The sequence below is a fragment of the Mytilus edulis genome, chromosome 9, assembly GCF_963676685.1.
Source record: "Mytilus edulis chromosome 9, xbMytEdul2.2, whole genome shotgun sequence".
In the NCBI taxonomy this organism is placed as follows: domain Eukaryota; kingdom Metazoa; phylum Mollusca; class Bivalvia; order Mytilida; family Mytilidae; genus Mytilus; species Mytilus edulis.
Genome location: NC_092352.1, coordinates 63,011,403 through 63,038,817, shown reverse-complemented (window position 1 = coordinate 63,038,817; position 27,415 = coordinate 63,011,403). Strand labels below are relative to the sequence as shown.

General features: G+C 32.1%; 2 protein-coding genes across 7 annotated transcripts in view; one reads left to right on the top strand and one right to left on the bottom strand.

The window, feature by feature from the left end:
• LOC139488775 (phosphoinositide 3-kinase adapter protein 1-like) overlaps window positions 1–2,033 on the bottom strand; it is a 31,930-nt gene extending 29,897 nt beyond the window's left edge. For 4 of the 6 annotated variants that reach the window (XM_071274666.1, XM_071274669.1, XM_071274671.1 and 1 more), the window contains exon 1: window positions 882–1,676. The gene's annotated coding sequence lies outside the window, so the exon portion shown is untranslated. Of the gene's footprint in view, window positions 1–881; window positions 1,677–1,715 lie in introns of those variants that run through there. The other 2 variants (XM_071274667.1, XM_071274670.1) reach the window with 1 other exon arrangement.
• A 1,550-nt stretch (window positions 2,034–3,583) lies between these two features.
• LOC139488777 (B-cell scaffold protein with ankyrin repeats-like) lies at window positions 3,584–27,245 on the top strand. Its single transcript, XM_071274677.1, has 12 exons — window positions 3,584–3,620; window positions 6,225–6,697; window positions 7,020–7,161; window positions 8,440–8,703; window positions 9,375–9,565; window positions 10,243–10,294; window positions 14,355–14,390; window positions 18,078–18,130; window positions 21,259–21,337; window positions 22,264–22,319; window positions 23,618–23,671; window positions 25,510–27,245. The coding sequence occupies exons 1-12, from the start codon at window positions 3,608–3,610 to the stop codon at window positions 25,585–25,587; spliced, it is 1,491 nt and encodes a 496-aa protein (XP_071130778.1). The 5' UTR covers window positions 3,584–3,607; the 3' UTR covers window positions 25,588–27,245.
• The last annotated feature ends 170 nt before the right edge of the window (window positions 27,246–27,415 follow it).

The window sequence follows — 27,415 nt, the reverse complement described above, 5'->3', positions numbered from 1 at the left end:
AGTATGCCAAACTGAATATTTGGTGAATGAAACTAAGTCAATGAAATGAGCAATGTTTTCTAGCAGATATTAAGCTAAAAGTGGTTGAAATCCAGGATTTTCAAAAGTGGCAATATGCTAACTGAAAGGTTTGCCTGTTAGGAGGGGAAATGTACTTAAACACACAATAGATTCCAGGATTAAATATTTGTAAGCTAGACTCACGATTCGACAACGAAATAATGATCAGTAAACTTGCAAAAAAAAGTTAAACAACCAAAAAAAGTACGAATTCAAAACCACCGAGGACCCACACTTCATCAAGATGTTTCCAAATATTCATTTAATAAAAAATCTATAGTATATCGATTTGTAAACAGTTACTTTGTGATTATGACAATATCATTGATAATTTGTGTTACCACAGAAGTGCTGACTACTGGTCCGGCATTCTGGTGCCCTGGGGTTATCGCTAGTTCTATCGTAATTGTAACTCTAGTAACCATATCAAATTTGATTTACTCTTAGTCTATGAGAGTCTCCCAATACACCTCCCAATATTTTGATCATAGTACAACGCAACAATACAAATGACCATAGCTGTTTTGTCTATCTTAAGTAATAACAGACCGAAAAGTTTCCTTCTAGTGGAGTACAATATGTAATGTATGACAGCCTTTAATCTTTTAGTATGTGACATTTTTCTTTATTCGTCAATATCCGGTAGTTTTATGTGTTTAAGATAGGTAAAATCTAGGTGATGTGAATCATTTACTTTAAATACACATACAAAGATAAGTTTGACATTGACTTATTATAGTGTGTGTATAAGTGTATCATTTATTTTGACCTTCTATTATCTTGATCCGAAAGTTATACTAAGTTTTATGTAAAAGACTCACCGTATAGGCTTTATTCAGACAGTAAACAATTTCCATCTAGATATGAAGTAGCTTATATGTTTTATTCTGGCTGTAACACAAACGAGGAAGTAAGAGATATGTGTCACATGAGTAAGTGAACGGAAGGTACACTTCATTCATAAACACGTTAAAGAAAACCATGTACAATTCTTTTTATTGTAACGGTATTTCTAAGAAAACGATGTTCTAATGGACATGTAGTTTATTTTTAAGTAAGTCTAATGTATCTGAGACTACATTTGGAAAATCTCAGAATAGATGCAATTCTTATAGAAATTTTAAACAATCGTGATTTGTCAAGTGATAAAACTTTGGATTAAAAAATTCTAAATTAAGAATAAATCCTCTCGACAAATAACGCTTATATATAGATATGTTAAATCTTTGAAGACGATCTGTCTATAACAAAACTATACATTATATTTGCTTGGCTTTTTTCTTTCTTTTTTGTTCTTTTTTAATAAACAACAAGAAAAGTTAAAAACACATTCCAACAAAAAATCCTTGAAGATGTACTTAATTTATTTTTGTAATATTTTTAAAATACAATTTTTTACATGTTAAAAATACTGAATGTTTATGTCATTACAGTCAGTCTAAAATCCGTTTATTAATAAATAACTGGAAAATTAAAAACACTTAACGTTGCTGGTGATACTGTCCATTTTCTTTCTATCATTCTTCGAAAATTTCAATCATTTTACAAAAACATATCACAAATTGAGCATTATTTCAGATATAATTACACTATGCGTGAATTCATACCCTTCTTGTACCTCTTTAAAATCATTGCATATAAGATATAAAACTTACTAGGAAGTAGTTTGGACTAAATCTTCTTCCGTCTGATTGATCATTTTAAGTGTCATACACATTATCTATTTATATATACAGAATGTATTATCAGCCTTGTATCACCATCATCGCTGGGAATCCCATGGATAAATCTGTTGTAGAGTCGTCATGGTTCAGACGTACTTATATAATATATATATATATATATATATATCTTTTCATGAACAAATCAATATAAATAAAATATCATGCAATTGTATTCCTGAAAAGTCTTGTATGAAATCATTGTATGTAATGAAATGCGGTGTTTATCCTACACAGTACTGTCAGTTTAGGTACAATGTATTTAAGCACCTGTCCATGAGACCCACCGTTGACAAATGGTTGAGTCAGTGTCTTTACTCTGCAGGACTTATGAGTAAATATACTTCTACATTGTCTTTACTCTGCGGGACTTGTGAGTAAAAATACTTCTACATTGCATCTTCTAAACCCCAAATCTTTAAATATCTTCTCTTGCTTAAATAAAATATAACAGAAACAATGGTCAGCCTTATCATAGATACCAGGTAAGCGCTATAAGCTCTAAAGAGTTGGTAAAAAATGGTAAAATAACAAAAATACCAAACTGCAAGGAAAATTTAATACGGAAAATCCCAAAACAAAAGTGAAAATCACAACTCAAAAACATCAAATGAACGGACAACAGCTGTCATATTCCTGACCTGGTATAGGCATTTTCTTATGTAGAAAATGGTGGATTAAACATAGTTTTATAGCTATATATTAAACTCTTATTTGTATGACGGTCGCATAAAATTCCATAATATTGACAACGGTGTGTGAACAAACCAAACAGACATAATGGGTACAAAATTTGTTTATAAATAGGACTAAAAGGAAAATACTTTTCCTTAACCAAACATGCGCAGGTACACTTTTAAAAGTTACCAAAGCGTTATAGGTAATAGATCTTCAGAAACGAATACAAACTTATTGCAAAGTTTGTGTGTCAACACAGCAACACACTATGACTCATAGTGGTACCACAGTAAGAGTTTTTTTTTTTTTGAATTTTGGGAATAGATATAAGAAAGCTTCACTAAAAGAGTGCGGTGCCTTGTTGTACGTTATTGGCCACCAAATATTCCACATCCAGGTAATATGAATGGAGAAATCAACATTTTCATTTTCGTAAAAATATGCACATATTGACGTAAAAATGATTAAAAAGTTGGCAAATCTGGTCATTTTCTTATATTGTATGCTTAAAAAGTTTCAATTCATTTGGCCTAAAAAAATAAGCCTAAAAGCCCAGATTCCTATAAATATAAACCGAAACTTTAGATGGTGAATGATTTGATCTAAACATAGGAATGGAAATATCCTTAAATGAAAGTTTATTTATAATAAGCAGATGAAATATATTGGAGTACACTATGATCGAAACCATTAATTTTTCTGTGCTAGTCAACTATTTTAGATAAACAATAAAAGTGTTTAGTTGCTTAAAAAAATACAGAGCAATAATAGAAATCAAACTACTTATTTTCTTTCACGTCTGGCATAAAAATTTTAAGACAAACTTGAAAAATTCTAATTTGTAGACTTTTCAATGGCCGCCAAACGACTTTGCATATAGGTTCATATTCAATAATAATTTGACCGTAAAAGTAAAGTTCGAATATTTTAATGCTTATATGATCATGTTGTGCTATTAATAAAAGCAAACCAATTGGTTATTGTCGTATATAACCTGTACCAAATGACTACATATATCAAAATAACCGTATCACACAACACTTTTACTATCTAAATTGATAACCTTTTAAGAGATAATTATAAAAACCCGTATATATATAATCACTATTAATTAGATCAAATTGCACAAGTTCATTTATCGATGTAAAATGGAGAGATCAAGTAAGTGATATTAAACTTCGGTCAGAATTTTTTGAAAATTCATGATTTTGTTAAGTGGTTACCTTCTATTATTTTGTAGTAGTTGGTGGTTTTATCATTTCAATGGTGTTGCTGTTAACACATGAAAAGATAAAAAAAAAAAAAGCTGGGAAAGTTTGTGCAATTGAAAAGTCAACCAATCCCTTATAACATGTACAAAACTTATGTTCTAAATACATTCAGCCCAGTGTGGAACTCGAGGTGTGGAAGAACAATTTTGGCTAGAGCGATTTTGGATTAATAATCTTATTTTCTGAAAAGCAATAGCAGATCTCTGCACTGAAAACGTGAAGACAAGGAAATATTACGAATTCTATATCTAATATCTTATTTAGATAATATAATTTTGTAATCATATTTACAATATTTTTTGGAAACTCATAATCAATTCGCATTTATAAATGGTCTGTAAAATTGCACATGTACGGTAAGCTTGACAAACAAGTTATTGAAAGGAAGATTTTGGATAAATTATGTTGACCTATTTGTTTATAAAAATTTCTCATATTTACATCATCTTTAAAATTTTATGTATATCTTTCATAAACAAAATGGACTTCTAAACGGACGGAGAAGTTCTATTAGAAAACAACTTCATGTATCATAGTGCGTGAGCGTCTTTTTCTGAGGAAAAGGGAAATAAGGAGGTAGGTTGAGACCTAAACTAAGAACTAAAAGGAAGGGTATTTGCCTGTCGTTCTTCGACATATGCATGGAATTCGATTCTTCTCTATGTATATCTTCAACTTTTTAAACACAATACATATTTCAGTCCAATTGAGTTGTAGTAATGCGCAAGTTTCAAATATTATCTCCTCCAAAGACCTTATGTTGGCTATAGTACGTTTAAAATAACGCAGTATATGTTATACATTGCTTAATGAGTATTTAAACAAGATATGTGTATTATATGTTACGTGATCTTAGATCAAAATTAGGAGAGAAAGTGTCATGTTATTTTTAGTACCAGATCTCTGTTCACGAAATACTTCTATTTCTGATTTCATATTTTATTAATACTTTGCTCGGTGCCATTCTTTTAAGGCATGTGCTTAAGAAGTCGTATCTAGATGATGATGTTTGTTGTGTAGCTTGCCAAAATTATTTCTTAACTCTCATCGATATCATCATTTTTCTTTGGATTTTTATTAAGTCAGGCCAAGGAGGTTATATATCTCATAAACCTCCTTAGGCAGGCTAAATTTCCAAATAGAGAGATATAGTTAGTACATTTGTCAATTGCTAATATGTAAAAGAGGGACGAAAGATACAGTCAAACTCATAAATTGTAATGTAAATTACGCGGTTTTATATCTGTGATAAAAATAAAGAAAGCAAATGTAAAAACTATAAAATTATAGTGACGAAATAGCTTGGTACTTAACAAATGTCTAGCAGAGACAGTTTTTAAACTTTGTGAAAAAATGATAACCTACTATATGTAAAAAAATATTTAAAAAAAATATCAGAATTATTATATTCTGGTTTCTATTCGTTTTTTTTTCGGAAGATAATGGATTTTCCTGTTCATTTTTTGTTTGGGAAGTTTTTAATAATTTAGTGACTTTAAAATCAAAAACTTTGATTCAAAATTATGACCAAACCGATCACTTGTTTAAAAGATATGACACTGTCAGTTTGTCGTGTATTTCAACTTCAACGAAGAGTATTACGGACATGCTTTTCTTCTGTTTATTATTTCAAACATTCGAGTGTAAAAACCCAGCAATAAAAGAATACGCTTCAATATAGGTCAGTGGTAAAGGCAAAGCATATATATCATACAGAATGTAGCAATGCTGACAGAGAACATATATACTAATTGACTAAATGTTTTAGATGACGAATGAAAACAAAAGGAACTTAATGTGGTACTCTAATAAGAAATTATGTCTGATCTGAATTGAATCGTTAAATCCGATTTCCTGTCTAGGTCCAGTCAAAGAATTCGACTCTCTGTGGAGTCCGTCGATGGCATGGCGTTAAAATTCTGTCCCTATCAAAAATGCCAAATGCCGTAATTTAACAGTAACGGTAAAATATGAAAATAAGAAATGTGGTACGATTGTCAATTAGAAAACTATCCACCAAAGTTCAAAAGAAGTGGATGTAAGCAATTATAGGCAACCGTACAACCTGCAACAATTAAAAAGATCCTACCGTATGGTTGGCTATAAAAGGCCCCAACATAAAAAAACATGAAACAATTCAACTGAGAAAACTAACGGCCTTATTTTTAACATTTAAAACAATTTACGAAAAACAAACATAACAGACATGAACCAACGACAAGCACTTAACTTCAGGCTCTTGAAATACTAATTTTGTTATTTTGTGGTCGGTCTGCGAATTCGAATGATTGAAATATCTGTCGTTGAACGTTAAGCAAGCATCAATTAATCAATCATTTAATAGGCAGAGAAACTGAGGAAGTAAGAGATAAATTAACCCTCTTCATTCTGTAGTATGCAGAAGAGGTAAAATATGCTTTTTCTTCCCTACATTTTAACCCACTAAAAGAATGATGCCAATGAACATGTTTGCTTATTACAACTATTTTTTCAGGTTTTCAAGAAGACCAAATTAGTTTCTTTCATGCGGACGACGGCGAGGATATTGCTGAATATATTAAAACGAAGCTTAGTTCGGAAATATACCATATAGCAGTGACATTATATAACATAACTTTGGGAAATTTACTTAACATTATTAAGGTGAAATGCGTACAAGTTATATTCCTGACACCGGAGGTCCATGCACAAATGCTTGAAGGAAAGATGGAGTCACTGTTATCAAATTTTGTTGGTGCTTCAAATCTGATAATACTACATCATCCATTAATCGAGTTGGATAAAGAACACAGACAGAGATCTATGAGTGATATTCTCCCGCAAAGCACTTCCTTGACATTCATACCATTAGGACAAAGTGATTATGATTTCAAGAAAGCTTTGTTAAAAATTGTAAAGATTGTTGACAAACCAGAATCACTTCCGGTTCTGAAACAATTTACATTAGCACCAACACAAATCTGGAATGTAAGTTTATTTAAAAAAAAAAAAAAAAAAACTAACAAATATTGGCTTTCAGAGATAACTATATAAGTTTTCTTTTGTTCTAATCATCTTGTTTGCAAAGTGGTTTAACTATTATTTGTGGTTTTTTTTTTGAAATTTTTGCTTTTTAGAAAGGGGCCGGTGTGTGAGTGGTTCCAAATGTTTTACTCTTGAAAACACCCTAATAAAACTGATTCTAGAAATGTATGATAGTCCCAATGAAAACGGTATCACTTTATCGTTTAAAGGATGTTACAAACTTTTGTTTGTTTATCTTTAATCATGAGTGGTTGGTTTTTTTCAGACAAAAGATGAGGTTTTTATAATTTTAAGAAAAGAATCATCTGTAGAAAAAGTAGAAGTACAAGTAACGGACTTTGCGTTAGAAAGAAAGATTGAAAATATCAGACAGATCAATACTTCAACCTTTGCGTTTAGTCCTTCAGGTAATTCAAGGATGTGAAATTAAATAAATCCAGAATTTTAAATTGATATTATTATATAAGATGGAAGAGCTTTAGTTAAGGATCAAAATAAGCTAATTTACTTTGTATCGTATGCAAAAACACCAAAGAGTCCGAAAATCTGACACAAATTTCAAAACCTCACCTAAGTACATCCTTAAGTTTGAATTTCAATACTTTTTACTTTATTCTTCTTGGCGAAAGCCTTACCTAATAACGTGACAATAAAAAATAATCCAAAATTTCATTATTCAAAAGTTGAAATGCCAAGGATACATAAATATATGTGAGAGAAAAAAGCGGTCTTACTTAACAAATATATACTTTAAAAAAAAAAATGATCAGATTTAAGATTTACATATGTCTTCCAATAAAGACAGGTGGCAGAGGAGTATATTGCATCATGGCTGACATGTCTCAAAATTCAAGTCTTTGTTGACTCTTTTTCAACAGATATAAGAAGATATGGTGTTAGTGACAATGAGACAACTCTCCATTCAATTCACAATGTGTAAAGTAAACCATTATACATGTATATAGGTCAAAGTATGACCTTCAACACGGAGCATTGGCTCACAACGAACAGCAAGCTATAAAGGGCCCCAAAATGACTACTGTAAAATATCCAAACAGGAAAACCATCGGTCTTATTAATAAAAAAAAAAATAGAAACAAGAACCCCCTATGAACTCGAGGCACATAAACAAACGACAGACAGGTACCAACCGTCACCCTAACTTGAAACAGTATAAAATAACAAAAATAGGAAGAAACAGCTATAAAAATTTAAAATTAAAGTGGCTGAACAAAAAAAAAAGGTAAATTTACACTGATCGAATAAATGTGATCTATGACACAATATAAATACATCCAGGTTATGATTCTAAAAATATTTTATAGATCTGGTCTCGTAATTCAGAAGAGAAGAATTTTTTCTTGCTTTGTGTCTTATACATGTATGATCATCAGTATACAAAATTAATGTTGCCTGAAATCTATACAGATTGCACCTCCATCTACACAATTTAAGAGGAATCGTGTTTACAATTTCAATATTAAACTTCTACTTTTACATTAATTGATGTTTATTATGAATGAATTAATAAATGCACAAAATATAAATGATATAAGTATATATTAGGATTCCAGCAATCAAAAATAAATCCTTTTCATCATCTGGTGTTGTTTAATTAAGTAGCTATACCATTGATAGTAAAAGTAATCAATTAACCATATAAAAGATGTCAATGTTATATTAAGGTCTTGCTCCTGGGAGGAAAAAGGTTGAAGTTTTTTTGAATGGTAAAACAGTAGGACGAAGTTACCTTAATATAAAATCCAAAATTGAGATGCTGAATCATCTTTTACACGAAGTTGTCAATCCTATTGAACTTCTTTGCCAAACATTAAATATCGAAACAAGATCACGAGAATGTGTCGACCTTGAACTCAACGATATATTTACAAATGGTGGATCAAATCCACTGTCTGAATATGCGAATGAAAACTTCGATTATACTTCAGGTTTGTAGAATTTGATAGTGAATAAGCAAAATATTTTAAATTAGCAGAAAGTTCTTCAAAATGTATAATCTTTTCATAGTAAGACAGCAAAGTAATATAAAAAAAACAAGAGACGGAAGATACTAAGAGTAAATTCAAAACTCGTGAGTTGCACGAGAAACTGACAACGTCATGGCACATAAAACACTTTATAAAACACTAAAGTTTGTTTTGGTTTGGGCGTTCTTGATGAAGAGCGCTCCAGCCTCACTGAAGTGTTATTTTCATCGACGAAAACACTATAACAAAAAAGACCAAATACTTCAAAAGAACCTATCTAAAATTGAGCGAGGTTGATATGAACATGCTTTATAAATTTCCTTTCTGTTATCCGATTTATGTACTTCTGTGTCCCATATTAGCACATGGTCACTTAACAAAAAATGTGAAGTTAAAATATTATCCAAGCAACAACGCATCACTGGTTGTTAATGACAGATTGAACAAATAAGATATCAAAAATTCAGATCACAACGTTCTTAAAATAAAAATTGATTCATTTGAGCTTAAGATTGTTACAAAAGAATCCATGACAAAAACGTTATGAAAATAGTTTAACACTAGTAAACACTACACGTACATGTACTATATCGGTTGACTATAACATACATAACTTCCTTTTACTAATACAGATATACACAAACAGAGCGAATTACCAACATTACTTCATTTTGCTGCAAAATATGGTTTAGAACAATTATGTATTACTTTATTAACTTTTCCTGGTGGAAGACACGCATTGAAAATAAAAAACAACAACGGAAAAACACCATATAAGTTAGCAATTGCAGGGGAATTTACACATCTTGCAGACAATATCCTTGTAAGTAAAAAATTACTCATGGCATTTATTAAGTAAGTCAAATCATAAATCAAACGGTATATCTGGAAAGCATTAAAGACTGAAAATAAAGAAAATATAACTGCAATGTGTTGTATCTGTGTGATATTTTGCGGTACACTTGTTGGGATTTAATATAACTTATACAATTTGTTGAACGCAGAAAAAAAATAGGAAGTCTTTTGTTATAGGTCCAAATTTTTGTCATAGTACGTAGATACGGTAATATATACATGTTGGTTTCTGGATGAATGTCATGAATAAGTTTTCCAATTTTCCTTGATTGTTTTTATTTGGTATGTGCTTCAAGACAGGACCTGACACGTAAGCTAAAGACAGGGGAACCAACGCCCAATTCGATTGAAGGAAATGTCCCTTATGGGTTTTGAGGCATAATTATGAGACACAGAAGAAACTATTGATAATTATTTTGGTATAACTTTTTATACGCTCTGAGCAAATAGTTCTTGCTCGATTGTATAGTGTTTGAATGCTAATTTGAGTATCCCATTAAATAAAACACTTAAAAAGGATAAAATAAGCAATAGTACATAATTTATTTGTTCCAAACACTGAATCCTTGAAATGATTTTGTTTCTCAAAAGTGTGAGAAGCGTAAGTTGGCATTGCCATTCTTTCAATTCTTTTTAAACTTCCAGCTTGAATTTGATGTCAAAGAAGAGAATGACAACACATCTGAAGATTCAGAGGGTAAGCATTGTTTTTATTGAATAATTTTGTGATTAATAAGGATGTTCCCTTCTTTTGTTTTTGACTTTTTGTGAGATATTCGGAATCCTATAGTTTTTATCAATTTAGTGCCATATAAATTATATATTGTAAAAAAAAATCTTTTTTGAAAACAATGTTATTTTTCATAATTTTTTAAAGAAAAAAGATTGCAATTTTCAATGTAAGAAAAATTTAAAGAGAATCATTTCCCGCCAAGTTTTTAATTGGTTAAATTACAAGGGCACGGAACTTCAAGTTGTTCTTCTTTTTAGTTTCTTTATTAGTTACAAGACGGAGAGCTTAGTCGATTCTTAAATTGAGGGGTGTGCTAATCGTCTGCATCGGCCAAAGGGAATTTTCCAAAATGTTTACAGAACTGGAAAGAAAACCTGTTGCGACTAATAATTAAAACTTTTCCATCATTATTTAAAGCAAATTTGTAATATAAATACCTTGATGGATTACTATATAAATAACACATAGCTGAGAGGGTGATAGAGCAGATTGTTACCCCGAGAAAACATTGTCAACCGCGGCGAAGCCAAGGTTGACAATGTCTTTTCGAGGGGTAACAATCTGCTCTATCACCCTCTCAGATATGTGTTGTTTAATTTATTATACTGAATGTTCTGTTAATACTGCCGATTAAATTTCAAATTCAAAGTAATAAACTATGACGTCTTGTACAACCATACGTATTTAATAAAGCGCACATTTATAGGATAGAGTCGTATTTAATAAAGCGCACATTTGATCAAGCGTCTCCGTGAAGGGTAATAGAGTATTTGCCACGGCACGGGACGTTTGCGCTTTTTCATAGGACATTTGCGCTTTTTTTTTGTGGACACTTGCGCTTCAAAACATAGGACATTTGCGCTTTTTAAAAATGGACATTTGCGCTTTTTACATAGGACATTTGCGCTTTTTTTATATATATATGGGTCATTTTCAAAAAATGTCGAATTTTGAAATTGAAAAATTTATTAAAAGTTACTTATTCAAACAACCCTCTACATAAGCAAATCAAAACAAACAGTACTTTAAGAACAACATATTAAAAGATGCAATCTTAATGATGTCATACAAGAATATCTTGAAACATTTTTTGATCGGTGGTACAATAATTTGTCTATCCTGTTACCATTTTCAAAAGAAATTTTGGGTTATTAAGAAAAGGTTTAGATAAAACGTTAAGCTTGTTTTACGTTACCAATTAGATGGTTTTCAAGAAAATAAACTTCTATATATATTCATTCTGTAAAATAGTAGATTATTTGCCAATTTTCTAGGTTGTACTGAAAAATGGCTCTAAAAATTGGTTTTCAAAGGTTGTAAAAATTACCACCAGTAATGTAAGTCTAAGATAGCAATTTATATTGTTCGGTCTTTTTTCACCCTTTCAAATAAACCCAACATCAAGTAAATCCCTCATAAGTTAATTTACTTTTCTCTTTATTTCGTTGGTAACAGGAAGGTACGTTTCTGATATATCACTATATAAAAGTCTATCCTGTTACCTTTTTGTCTATCCTGTTACCGATATCAGTATTGCACCTGCAAATGCTTATTTTGGGAAGATTAAGACGTTTTAAACTCAATATGAGTTCAAACAATGAAATATTTCATTCGTTTTCCACCTACATGTTCAGATAAAAAATTTAACGACGTTTTTGTCTATAATTGTCTATCCTGTTACTGTAACCATAGCGACCATAGTAACAGGATAGACATAACAGGATAGACAAATTTCTTCGTTTTTGATTGCTGTTGTGAAATAACTACTCCCTTTGGTGAAGTGATTATGGTTTTCTATTATGAATTTGGTACAAACACGTTTTTGCACTTTTTACAACCATACTGTTAGTATAATTAATCAAAATGGTTGGTAACAGCATAGACATGAAAAAAAGTACGCTCTATTTTTTTCACTAAATGTCTTGAAATTTCTTTTCTCTACACTGTCGTTCAAGAAACGAGGCGTTTTAAATGTAAAGATTACTTTGCATTTTTGAAATCAACACTGACTGATTCAATATTCATAGGGAGAATAATTTAACGACTGATTTAAGTAGCGGTAACAGGATAGACATGAACCTCCTGTACGCTGATTGAATTTAGTTTGTAGATAATCTGTTACATACAATGATAAAGAAGCTACGATTTTTCGTTAGAATTATAAATAACGTTCTTAAAAAGTCCCTTTTGCAGATATCAAGGCGATCAGAAAATCGGAAAAAAATCATTTGAAATGTGTTTTTCTGACAATGTACGCACACAAATACCCCCAAAATCGGACTTAAATGCAGTTTAATCGTATCAAAATAGATGTAAGGTATGTTTATTGTTAATGTTCTGAATCACAAATCCGACAAGCTTTCATTTAAACCATTACAACTGAAATTTCCATTAGAAATTAAAATTTTAGCATGGGTGTACTGAAAATTCGACATTTTTTGAAAATGACCCATATATCTATAACTTCCCAGCCTCCTCTTTTATCCGGGCTTGGGACCGGTAGGTTTGACCTGGCAGAGTTAAAGTCATTCTTTATGGTTAAAAGTTTAAAATTCATAGCACCTTCATATGTCATAGCACATTGTTGATATATGTTTAAAGTGTATGTACAGAAATAAAATCAAGTACTGTCATCACAATTACAGGTCAGTTTTAGCTTGATATTTGAAGCCCAATGAGTGAACAAATTTGCTCTTGTTAACTGTCCTGATTGGTACTTAGCCCACATCTCAAATAAATGATCGAGTTTCTCCTTTTCAACGGTACATCTCCTTGAAAGGTCTCCAATTTTTAGGGTTTGGTCGAAACGATATAAAAATCCATCAAGACATATTCATTTTTTTTCTTTACTAGTCACTATAACTTTAAAATCCATGTTCACTGTGTAAATGTGAACTAACTAATGACAAATATAAGTTAAATTTATTTATGTAATGATTTACTTCTCATTAAGATTACAGGTAGTCGACTATAGGTAAAAAGCGCAAATGTCTGGTGAATTTAATACAGGTGAATCAAAATTAAAAGCGCAAATGTCCATAGTATTTGAATGTTGACCTACTTGTTCAAATGAAAATTTCTTTTTATCGTCGAGACGATATTAAGAATTGAACGATGGACAGTCAGTGCGCGAATGCTTCTTACTACCTGATTGGAAGATATTACGAGACGATGTAACTACTTCATAATGTGTGACCTCACGTGTGTGGTAAAATTTGTTGATTGATGCACGTGGCTTTTCTAGTAAATGAATTAATCTACAAAGCGAGAACACTTTCCATTTTCATCAGCTAACAGACGGCTAGCCCTTTTTGAAAGGCTAATACTTGTCTCTATATGGTTGTTAATAACCATCGATTTATGAGGGGGGATAGGACCTTTATCGGGACTTCGGGATCGGGTCTTTTAAGCTCGGGATTTCGGGATTGACCCTTTCGTGATCCGGGAATCCCTTTTTTCGGATTTCGGGACGTCGGGATTTACTTTATTTAAATTCGGGACCTCGGGATTTCGTTTTTTTTAAGTCCGGGATTTCGAGACCAGGACCCCTCCTAACCCCCCCCCCCCCCCCCCCTCCCTCCTCATTTATTGCAGTCTTTTAAAAACTGTTTTTCTGAAACAGATGATCATGCCTTCTTTTAAAGTATTGATTTTGTCTTCAACTAAGGTTACCTTTTCGTTTAGCCAAGTCTTAACACACTTTTTTTCTTAATATTGTACTAACTGTCAATTTTTAACCATATCGGTAAACATATAATTGAAAATATCCATTATATGAACTATAGCATAAAACCAAAGATGTTTTGATTCGTTGAACATTTCCATACCACCCATATCTCATTTTAGGCAAATACTCTTTTTGTCTGGTAGCAATGAATTTATGCATTAAGCAAACGCATTACAGTTTAGGTAAAAAAAATTAACATCTTTTCAAATAAGGTATTGACGCAATTTTCTTTGTCGTTGAAATTTATAACAGATATTCACGATAATGCAAGATATGCATGTTCATTTTATTTTGCAGACCATTATGTTGCTATGGATGCTATAAGAGGGGACAGTAAGTAAATTAACTTTATATTCTACACATCATCTTTTTCAGCTGATCTATTTTTAAGTATTTTACTTTATAACATCTGCTTGAAAGAAAGTATAATCAAAACTTAATTGTTAAGATTAATTTTAATATTCCGATGCTCTTTTGATTGTGTACCCCTTGAGTTATTAGCATAACTGTGCCGACTTTGACACCGAGTGTACCTAGTTATGTGTACCCCTTGAGTTATTAGCATAACTGTGCCGACTTTGACACCGAGTGTACCTAGTTATGTGTACCCCTTGAGTTATTAGCATAACTGTGCCGACTTTGACACCGAGTGTACCTAGTTATGTGTACCCCTTGAGTTATTAGCATAACTGTGCCGACTTTGACACCGAGTGTACCTAGTTAAGATTTACTGGGAAATTAGAATCAGTTTCTATATTATTTGACTGTTAGAGATGAAAAGGAAAGACAGTACTTATGAAAGAGGGACAAAAGATATAAAACAGTCAACACAAACTTAATAAAGCAAATATAAGTCGATACATTCTCTTTAATGCGGGGTTCACACATTGCCGATTATTGCTCCCGTTTGAGATCAGACAGCGATACGACACGAAAAGTGAAAAAGTCGGATTAGTATCCTCAATTATCTTGAATGTCCTATTATTGTCTGAACGCAGTCGTTTTAGTTCGTAACAGATTCCCACTGGTCGGGAAGGGTCCGAATAGTTCGGCAAAGCACCCCGACAGTTAGGTGCGTCCCGTAACATTCGGGGAAACTCAGCCGATTTTGTCTAGTCGGATTACAATCGTGCCTATGTCGTGACAGATTCTGCTGTATCGGATTGAATTCCTAAGGTAGCAATACACAGTTAGGAGTTTAGTTTCGCATTTTGGCCCCTGTGGATTTTTCAAATAGGAAAGTTATTGTGTAATAAAATTCATTTTTAGACAGCCGAGTGCTAATTTAGCCTTCAAAGGTGGTTTATAAGTGCATCAAGATTATTTTTTACATGTTTTATGGGCTGTTTTCTGTTTGACAATCCGTATTTTCATAGCTAGACCGGCCATCGGTCCAGAAATTAATGTAATGTTTACAAACACTTTTTTTCTACACGAAGTTTTTGTCGCAATTTTACAAAAAAATGAGATGAAAGACATATGGTTTTCCTTGGATTTGCTGAATGATATGTACACAGTTTCAGAAAAGGTATTACTTCAAGCGATTGAAATTCTACTTTTAGCCAAATTTTGGGGAAATATGTGACATCTTTTCCCCCCTTTTTGCAATATTTTATAACAAATAAATGCAGATTGTTGCCATGGATACACCCAAAAGAAATTATATTTTACCATTTTATATACTGGATATAAAATCTATGGAAGATTCTGATTACATACATATGCCCATATATGACACAAACAGTAAGCTTGATATTGCAAGAAAGCAATGAAAAGGGGATGGTAAAATTTATAAGGGCAAATTTTAATATTTTTTCCTAACTGTTTATTGCTACCTAACAATGTTCTGTGTATTCGGGACGGTGTCCTGTGGAACGGGAATGATCTGGAGAAGTCCCGACAATAACAGAATACAATACGACTGAGACCAGACAAAGCCGTTTGCAATGCGATAGAGCGGACCGTGATAGGATTACGTTCCGACAGTACCTGATCATCCCGATTATGCCGACAGTTTTCGAACGGATAACTTCCGTCAGCGTCGGTTCACTGTCTTGTCACTATCTGATCTCTGTCGGATTACATTCGGTAGAATCGGGACGCAGTCATGACAAACTCGGTCGAATTTTACCTGGCGAAAGATATAAATCGAATTTCCATCCACGATTCACAGGATCTTGATCAGACTTTTGACAAATTTTAATCGGGAATGGTCCTGTCAAGGACGGCAGTAAAAATCGTGAATGTGTGACCCCAGCTTAACCCCCAAAAAGATCTTTTTTTCTAAATATACCAATGGAACTGATTCGCGTACTAAATCTATTAGACAAGTAATATGTTCCTTTTAGACCTAGGTACACACATTTCTCACAGTAATTTATTGTAACATATATCGCTCAGCCTGTTAAGTGCTATGAGCTTGTAATTGTTTTTATTATTTATTGCGATCTAATTTGTTGATTAATTTGTTATTTTGTTATCATTCTGCTTAAACGTTATTTTTTGTTTACATGGACTGATTTTAATTGCTTTTAATTTTATGAAAATTGTGTTTATAATCATAACTCATATGCATGTTCAAATAAAGTCAACAGCAACATACAAAAACTGAGGAAATGCATGACTTTCAAAAAGAGGGAGACCGTGACCAAAATACGGAACCCCGTCATGTGTTGTTTATTGTTACATTTTATTGATTATTTCTTAATAAGATAGTTTGGTTTACTCTACGATATTTGATTGCACTTGTTTAATATTTTTTTAACATCTTCAATAGACTCAGTCTATTTTGAGCGCGACATAATGTATTTCAACCTTTTGTCGAAAACTGTATGTTGCCTTCTTAGGTTTTGGTTTACTGGTACTTTTATTTGATGGGTAACTGTCTCATTAATGTCCATTTTTTTTCGTTGGGTTGATGTTCCATCAATGTTTACTTCACATCTTCCTTCAGCATGTTTAAGCGCCTGTCAGGGGTTCAGTCTATTGAGAACTGGGTGGTTGTGTCAAACATTTGACATCGTTTTTGAATTATTTATTACTTGTCTAAACGCGAGGCTATTTTGAGTTTGACCATTAATGTAGGTGCTAGTATAGGTATATTACTGAACATAAAATGTGAACCTCCATATATTTAGTGCAATTGTGTCTTTTTCGCACAGTCTCATTGGGGTCACTCGCACTTTCATTTTATCACACGAAATTTGCCTGTTCTTGATTATTCTATAGCAACATTTCAAATAAAATTGAGAATGGAAATGGGGAATGTGTCAAAGAGACAACAACCCGACCAAAATAAAAAAACCACAACAACAGAAGGTCACCAACAGGTCTTCAATGTAGCGAGAAATTCCCGCACCCGGAGGCGTCCTTCAGCTGGCCCCTAAACAAATATATACTAGTTCAGTGATAATGAACGCCATACTAATTTCCAAATTGTACACAAGAAACTAAAATTTAAATAATACAAGACTAACAAAGGCCAGAGGCTCCTGACTTGGGACAGGCGCAAGAAATGCGGCGGGGTTAAACATGTTTGTGAGATCTCAACCCTCCCCCTTTACCTCTAACCAGTGTAGAAAAGTAAAAGCATAACAATACGCACATTAAAATTCAGTTCAAGAGAAGTCCGAGTCTGATGTCAGAAGATGTAACCAAAGAAAATAAACAAAATGACAATAATACATAAATAACAACAGACTACTAGCAGTTAACTGACATGCCAGCTCCAGACTTCAATTAAACTGACTGAAAGATTATGATTTCATCATATGAACATCAGGCACAATCCTTCCCGTAAGGGGTTTAGTATCATACCATCATAACAAATATGAGAAGAACATAACCCGTGTCATGCCAATAACTGTTTTTAGAATAAATATGTTTAGTTCCGACGCAAAGACCTTATCAGTGACTCAATATTTCAAAGACTTTTTTCCTCTTAAAGTCTAGACTTGTAATTGTATTTGTAAAATTTATGATGTTTTTACAATGTACAAATATATTTGTTTCACTTTTTAGAGAAGGAAAAACCAGTTTTACCTAGAAGAAGTAGCCAATTATCTGATGTATCAGTAAGTGTTTATAAAACATCTACATATACAGTACCTTAAATATCCTATTTAAACTTTTTCATGATTAAAGGTTAATTAATGTTCCAATTTTTTCTTTTACTGAAAACATGTTTTTCAACAAACAATCGACATTCATATGCTATGTAACAGTGTTCCTCATCTTGCCGACGTTATCCATTATACACGGTTCAGACTACACACAGGCGCTTTTCAGGAATATGAGAAAAGCAAGTATTGTTCTGTAAGTAAGGTTCAGCTATATACATAATTGCCTCCCGCTGAAGAATTAAATATTCCCTCGAACTTCAAACACACGATACGTACAACAGTTAAGTATTCTTAATATATTGACTTACGTCTAAAAATTGACATTGAAGGTCATTTAAGAACAAAACTTAACGCGAAACGAGATATTTCAGGTTTTGAATGGTTAATTTTCCTTTTCTATGGAGCAACATTCCAGCAGCACCTGCATATAAAGTATATATCCAGTTGATATGATATTCCTAAGTTTGCCTTTCCTATCATGATTGCCATGAAGGAAAGTTTTTACTTACATCCAAACTATTCAACCAAAGGTACCAAGTGGTTAAATGTTTGAATGGAGGACATCAAGAGTTGGTTGACCGTCATGGAATATCTGTTTCACAGACTATGAAGAGCCTTTTTTTGTCGCTACAACAATCACGTCCTTTTTTTCATTTATTAAATGTGACATTACAGAAAAAGACCCAATTATTACGTATATAAGCGACATGAACGGAAGATCTGCCTACAGAGCATAGATCACCTTTAATTTTCACTAAAAGGGATCTGTGATATTCTTGGTTTATTTTCATTTAGTATTGTTACGATCAGTAACAGTCTCGAACATCCCTTTTCATGAACTAGCATCATTTTTAAAAAAATAACATTCGGTCACGTTTTTGGGTAAGAAAATGTATACGATCGATGATTTACGCATTCGGTGATGTCTGAGGGTAATATATAACAGTAAATAAAGCAATCTGATATTGCACAATCTTTGAAAAAAATGTTATTATTCTTTGATTTTCGTTATCTCAAAACAAAGTCCCAAGTGTGCACTGTGTAATACGTCCCAATTTAGTTTTTCGTATTTCATTCTTTAAATAAGGATGAAATTGCTATATAATCAATTTTAAAGTAAAGTAGTGAGTTTGTCCAGTTAAAAAAGCTTAAATATAAGTATGTCTGTATTTGTTAATCAGAATTCATGAACCCTTGAATGTGAAATTGTCCATATTTTGAGTTGTATATGATTTGTCCCACAATAAGTACACTACCTTGTGAAAATATTAATAAAAAAAGAAACCCGTTTGCGATATTTCAATCTTGCATTTATTGTCTAAAAGAAATGCACTACGAAATTACTGTGTTCTCGGGTCTACTTGATATAACTCAACATCGTTATTTATAGACCTTTTCAACATCTCTCGACACTGACTAATGACACCCACAGTTTACAGGTAAAATGGAAGGATCGTCTCAAAATATAAAAAAAATCCTCATGATTATCATAACGTATGCATATTCGATTTGGCGGTTTTATACTGTATTGACTATATAGCTACAGAAGATATATTACATATTACATAAATATATTTCACGATCATATAAAAGAGGGCCGAATTAATATGCTTATTATATGTATTTACACGACATTTCACGTTTAATTGATTAAAAAATCTCTGCAATCATTCCGCATTCTGATCAGCTTTCCTTTCAATTTATGAGTATGCGAGTCTTCCAAAGATTGTGCCGCATTACAATAACGATAATTTTTTATCTGTAAAATTTTTAGGGATCGAAAATTTAACTTCAGGGATAGGAGGGTCACGTTTTTTTTTTCAAAAAAAAAAATTATAATCCCCAATTTGATGAAGAAAAATTCTGGTCCGGCAGGTGACCAAAAAAAAATAATTTCTGAATGCAGATTTCTCCACTACCTTATAGTCTTGATTTTTGAAAAAAAAAATTAAAAAAATCGATAGATTGCGTTGATAAACTAAACAAATTTCGATAGAAAAAAATCTGACTGAGAGACCCCCCCCCCCCCCCCCCTTATTTTTTTTTGAAGTGGAAGTTAAATGGTTGCTCGCTTATAATTTTTTTTTAAATTATGAAACATAATTACTTGACAGTCTGCTATACACTTGTAAACACGACCAAGTAGTGTTTTCAACCAATTTTTACCTAACTGATGAACGTATTCAATTCTAGGAGGAGAAACTTGTTCCTTGACATAGCTTTGTTTTTGAAAAAAAAATCTATTTTTATTTCGAACTTATGATTCTTTTTAAATTTTATCTCTGACAATACATAAGGAAGTTTTTTTTTATCCAATAAGTCTAGTAAATCTCTGTCGCATGTTTTGTGCGCCTGAAACAAGTCCTGAATATGTTGGTAGTTTGTACGTCTTTAACACAGTAGAAGTTTTAGTTAATGATGTGATATTTTGACATTATGTTTAACGTATAAAAAGATGAAATAAGATTTAAAGCCTATCCTTTTCTACATACTAAATTCAAAATAAAAACTACCTGTTATTTAGAATCTTTTGGAAAGTTGAAATATTGCCAATAAAATAAATTTCAAGCAATAAAATCAGTATGATTATTTTCAATTTTTACTTTTGAGACGACCCTGTACATTTTACCTGTCGTAGTTGTTCTCAACTGTAGGTGTAGACAATTGTTGAAAAGGTCTATAATATAGTAGCATGATGGTTTCACGTGTGAAGTAGATCTGTCAACACTTCTTATATGTTCGACAATAAATAAGAAGTTTTTAAGTTTTTAAAATTCATTGCTATTTTGCAGCTAGCATTATCATAAAATGCTGCTGTCAAAAGCTGTATTTTTTTGGGTAACAAAAGATAATAAAACTAAAATCATATAAATGTGTTCCTAGTCACGATGACCTGTCTTTGAAAATTCTTTATAGCTCGCCTCTTATGTTAAGACGTTTTGTAATCCAAAAGGAGTAGCGAGAAAAGATTAAGTTTATTAAACGTTAACACAAAATGATTCAGTTCGACAATTGTAGTTCAAATAAAGAGTGATCGAGCATAGTTCAACAAATTAAATCAAACGGAAAATCTTTTACAGCTCGACTACACTTATGCCAATGTTAGTATACGAGAAAAGCGGAGGATCAACTCTGACCGACGTTCAAAAGTGTCGCAAGGTGAGACTGAGTTAAACATGTTAAAAGACCTTTTCTTGAAGCAAGATTAAGAAAATCAATACACGGAATGTACATGCAAAAAAATAGTTTGATACTTTATCAAACGAAAAACCGAGGTTGCAGTTCCATTGAAATGTAAAAATGTAAAGTGGTCCATGACTTATCTCGCCTGAAGTAAAATCTTTCAAATTCAGCCATATATTACTTTGTCCAAATTATGCGTTTGATCGTTCGAATGAACAGTTGTGGCGACGCAATTGCACCAACAACATATCAATGTTTAAAATAAAAATCTATGCATTGTTATTAGAGATTTTATGATTTCAAGAAAAATATCTAAACGTTTTTTCGCTCAATAGGTGTTTCTTTAACCTATTAGCAAACGCAAAGTCATCATAAATTAATTTTTAATTCGCTTATAATAAAAATGAGACAAACTGTTAGACCACTTTACGTCATGCACAAACAAAAAATTAAATCCTGTAATATACAAAACCTAACTACAGACACAACAATGGCAATATACGAAATACTGCGTCTGTGGTATATTTGAAGTAAAACAAAATGCTGGTAATATGTACACTTTTAGTATATATGTAAAAAATCTAAATATCTACAGTTCTATCTTGTAAACAGTACTTTGAACTATCCACATAATCATGGATTCCTCAAAAGTTTGTGAAGAAATTTAAAGACATACTCAAAGATCCTAATTCTATGAATAATTGTAGTCACAAAACAACCGTTCCTCCATTTCAATAACAATCCTACCTAAATATCCAAGTATGCAAATGTTTTACTGGATTCAGGTGGTAGACGACTATAATATGGTTAAATACTATGACATTTTCAAAAGACGGTTCATAACAAATAACGGCATACTGCACTATACATGTATGTATATATTTCTCTGTTTCAACAATTAGATTCTGGAGAATGGACAGATGATTGTTCTAGTAGCATAATTGATACATTGGACAAGGTGAGGTCATAACATAGATATTCTACAATTATTGTCGAAAAAATGGAAAGAAAGCTGATTTTTTATTTTGTCTATCACGCGTTTATTTGTTCTTCTATATAATGGATCGCTCAAAGCCCAGTGTGAAGTGTCTGCATTTTATGGAATGCAGAACTGTGTGTTAATTAATATTTATTTTTGGACGACATATTATAAGAGAAAAATGAAGAATACATACTTTGAAATTTTACTTTGAGCGAACTTGTTTTAGCATAAACAAGAACGACAGGGGACATTTACATGAACATTATATAGTTTTGAAAAATGCTATTCAATTTGAAGCTTGTTGTTTACCCTTCCATAGCACCTTAGATCATATCCAGGTTTTGATTGGGTTCGTATTGCTCAGTCTTAAGTTTTCTATGGTGTGTGTTTTGTGTAATATTGTTTGTCTGTTGGTTTTTATTCTTAACCATGACATTGTCAGTTTATATTCGTCTTATGACTTTGAATGTTTTTTTGTATCTTGTGTGGAATATCCGTTATGCAGATAATATCGGATATGTTCCTTATATCGTAACTACAATCCCGTTCCCTTTTCACGATTATGACCTACCGAATTAAGACTATTGACCGACTTTGTAATAACATAGGCAACACGACGGGTGCCACATGTGGAGCAGCACATGAAATCACCCCCAGTTTTTGGTGGGGTTCGTGTTGCTGTTGTGCCCTATTTGTGACATTTTGTTCACGCATCTTTGTCAATTTAATGGAATTTGAATATGACTGTGGCTGTCCATTCGTTTGATGTGTTTTGTCATTTGATTTTGCCATTTGATTAAGGACTAACCCCGATTGAATTTTTCTTGGAGTTCAGTATTTTTGTGATTTTACTTTTGTCTTCCTTTATGAATTATAATGCATTTGTTTGTGAAAATTGAAAATGATGGTAAATTCATTATTATTTCAGTGACAACCGAGTTAAATGTTGATATCATTATACTGCTGTCGAAAGATGAGAATAGTCAATAAGCATGACCTTTTTGATTAGTAAATATCAAGGATTAAGTAAACACATTTTATATCATTTCCCGCCTTATATTTATTTTCTGGGAGTAGTTATTAAATATTTCGTTTCTTTGTTTGTTGGCGTTTGTTTTTTCTAGCAGTTCAGTCGTTTTTTTCTTATAGTTTAAATGTTTCCCTCGGGTTTGATTTGTGACGCTGGTTTGTTTTCGCCAAATCGCTTAATGGCTATTGAACAGCGGTTTCCACTGTTGCTTTTATTTATTTAATATGTATTCACATTTTTTCAGGCAGACGATGATTTAACACCGACTCTACGATCTCGAACATCTTCTGGTGAAAAAGTATGTTAACACAATATAATACTAGTATTGCAAATTTCTAGGGATAATATATAGGATCTTTACCACATTTTATCTGTGAGGATCATAGTTATTACTCAATAAAAGTCAAAATCGGTGGCCGAATGGTCAAATTAGATCACCCATTGTATCATTAATGTGTACACAGAGACTGTGAGTTCGAAACCTGCACGGAGCTGGTACTATCGATATAGCCAAAAGTTATAAATGTAACGTTAAACACCGTCAATTACAACAATCAAACACAATTACAAAGTTTGATAAAAATGTAAATTTACCAATTTGAAACTGCAAGTTATATTCTCACCCTCCGACCAGAATTTACCACATAAAGTTATAAATAGCATGTATTTTTTTTTCTCACTTTTTTACTGACCGAGAAATCTTAATCTTTCATTTTAACTTCAAATTAATGTAAGTACAAAAGTGAATGTCGTGAGCAAAGCCAGGTCACAATTAAATAAAATTATGACAAAAACCATCTAGAAAAACGTTTTATGTGATAACTGAGCAGATACGTTTTTATTTGATAACCTTTATTGGGTAAAATCTAGAACAAAACTTATGTTGGATAAACTTTCATATTTAGGAACGAAAAAAGACAACTTTAAAAAAATTTCCAACGTAATAGTTTTATCTAATAAAACAACTATGACAAATGCCATCAGGTAAACTTTCCATATTTAACTTCAAACAACACCTGTTAAAGATGAACATACGGCTTTTCTCGTATCTAAAGAAGTAGGACCGCTGTAACCAGTGGCTAGTGAGTTGAGACACCGACACAACGAATCAGCAAACCAATTCTTAATGGCGACAGTTATATTTATTTAGTGTTAATTTCAGTCGTTTTCGTAAAGATACTTCATAGCGTATGTTTCCAATTTTTCAAAGACACAACCCAATCTGTTTTCCACATTCATGACTATCATCCACTATGAGTCTGATTGATAAACTCAGAAACCCAACTTGGAAGCTGAAACTCTAATCACTTTCCAACTTTACTTTTTATCAATTCATTTTCGATTTATGGGTGTGCTTGCCACTGTGTTATCTTGTGCCTCTCTTTTGTAATTTTATATTTTAACTATTTTATTTATTGTATCAATGTAAAAATATCGGAAATTGATGAGACTGTCATTAAAGTGAGAGGGTTAGCGCTATAGAACCAGGTTTAATCCACCATTTTCTACATTTGAAAATGCCTGTACCAAGTCAGGAATATGACTGTTCTTGTCCGTTCGTTTTTGATGCGTTTTGTTATTTGATTTAGCCATGTGATTATGGACTTTCCCAATTGATCTTCCTCTAAGTTCAGTATTTTTGTGATTTTACTTTTTGTAAAAGCGCGAGGTTTGGCTCACCACAAAACCAGGTTCAACCCACCATTTTTCTAAAAATGTCCTGTACCAAGTCAGGGAAATGGCAGTTGTTATCTTATAATTCGTTTCATAATCTGTGTGTGTTTCATTGTCATTTGGTTTTTGTTGCACTTTAGTGTTTCTGTTGTTTCGTTGTTTTCCTCTTATAGTTGATGTGTTTCCCTCAGTTGTAGTTTGTAACCCGGATTTGTTTTCTCTCAATCAATTTATGACTTTCAAACAGTGGTATTCTACTGTTTCCTTTATTGTATACATTAGAACATCGTCAAACTACTGTCGCTCATACCTTTAAAAATATAGATTGATTAATTGTTTGCTCGTATCTGTTTTGAGTATGAACGAAAAAATTTCACTGCTCGATAAGCAACAATTTAAAGTAAACAACCAATCAATAATACGAGATTAAGTAACATTTAACCGTGCATTTTATTTTTGTAGTTTCTTCAAATGTCTTATCGAATGACAAGATTATGGAAAGATGAAGAGGTTAAGTTACCAGAGTCAACAAAACTGTAAACCATGGAATCGCACGCACAATAGGAATTAACACAACCAAAAACCTGATAGACACAGTACAACATCATGTTAATAACAGCCTTGTATACGGTTAAACATGAGAAATCAGTAAAGATATTTCCTGGTGAACAGTAAAAAAAAACCAAGGTCTTTTGACACCACTAGTTATCGTGTCTTATAAAATAGAGGTCAAAAGTAGGATTTTTATAGAATTGAAGTATACAGACTCATATTTGTTACATGACTTGACTTTAAGACTTGTGTCCGTACTTAATTTGGTTTCGTATGCAAATAATTAATTATTATCTTTTTGACGTTATTTTGTTGATCTTTAAGAAGCTCATTTATCTCATATGATTTCTTCCAAAAATATTCCGGATTTTTATGCAATGATATCGTGTTTTCCTGCTTGTTCAAATCTAGGAAAAGATTTTGATATACATTGTAGAGGAAAGCACTACAGTAAACTTTCTATAACCCATATATACAGTGATTAATCAACGATTCTTAATTATCTGACAATATATTTTATTTTTGGACATACATGTAGTTAGTATTCAGTTGTTATCCATTCATCCTGTCTTTTAGCTTTTGATTTTTCAATTTGACTAGGGACTGTCCGTTTTGAATTGTAATGATCCTTAATCGGAGTTTTTATTTTTGCATTTTATATTGACACAAGAAAAATACCAGGTAATGAAATTTTTTACTTGAAAAGTAGTAGTACACCAGTTGTATGTGAAAACAAAGTCGTCAAACTGTTTTGTACATAATCATATTGTTATCTTTCTCATATGCAGCTCCGATTCCCTTTTCCGGTTTGGCTATCCCTTTTGTCGATTTTTATAAGTTCTTTATTTTGATAATAAGTTTTGGATTTTTAAATGTTTTGGCCTCATGCATCACTGAAAAATATTATTGGTCGAAATACACATATAATGCAGGAGAATGGGTACGGTTGACACGAATAGTTGAGACTAGAATATTAATATGGTACAGTGAGATATCTGTTGGGAGTAGTAATCAGATCCAAATTGAATGAAATTCAACTCACAGCTCTGAACAGGAGAGTGTTGTGCTATTGGATTTAATGCCAAGGTACAATATATATGGGCTTTGTCACATATGTTTGAAACCTCATTGTTTCTGTTGTTCCGTTGTTTCCTTTTATAGTTTATTTGTTTCCCTCGGTTTCAGTTTGTAACCCGGATTTGTTTTCTCTCAATCAATCTTTTGAACAGCGGTATACTACTTTTTTCTGAACCTAGGCTTGATATGCGCTGCTTAAATTGGTCTCGAAAATTTATTGTGTTCTGACATAACAGCATCTAATTTTCCATGGTTGTTTATGTAAATTTCAATTATTGTTCTAATACTTCAGATTTTGATAGCATCGTTGTATTATATCCTTATCAATTAATTAAATTGCATTGTGTAAATATGTAGTTGTGTAATAAAGTTTCTCTAATTCTATGGAAATGTATCCCTTTCCGAACACATTGTATAAAAAAAATTAATCAACGTGTGATTGCCGGTGATCTCAAAAGATCATTGGATGATTTTAAGGGTCATGACCTTTTTAGCTAACTGGATAAATCAAAATATGCTATAACAATGTGAAAGGCACTCGAAGGGGATTTTCGCTTAAAAAAAAGAAATGTATTTTTTAATAATTAGAGAAACAGATTCTTACATAGTTACGAGTGGATTATCGGTTTTAAGTAATCTCGATAGTTAAATTATAAATTTTAAAGTCCTCGCCGAGGCTCGGACTTTAAAATTGATAATTTAACTATTTTGATTGGATAAATCCGATAATCCACTCGTA

Coding starts and splice junctions, on each gene's coding strand:
- LOC139488777 (XM_071274677.1), top strand. Junction 8,704..9,374: donor AAACTTCGATTATACTTCAG/GTTTGTAGAATT, acceptor TTACTAATACAG/ATATACACAAACAGAGCGAA. Junction 18,131..21,258: donor GCCAATTATCTGATGTATCA/GTAAGTGTTTAT, acceptor AATCTTTTACAG/CTCGACTACACTTATGCCAA.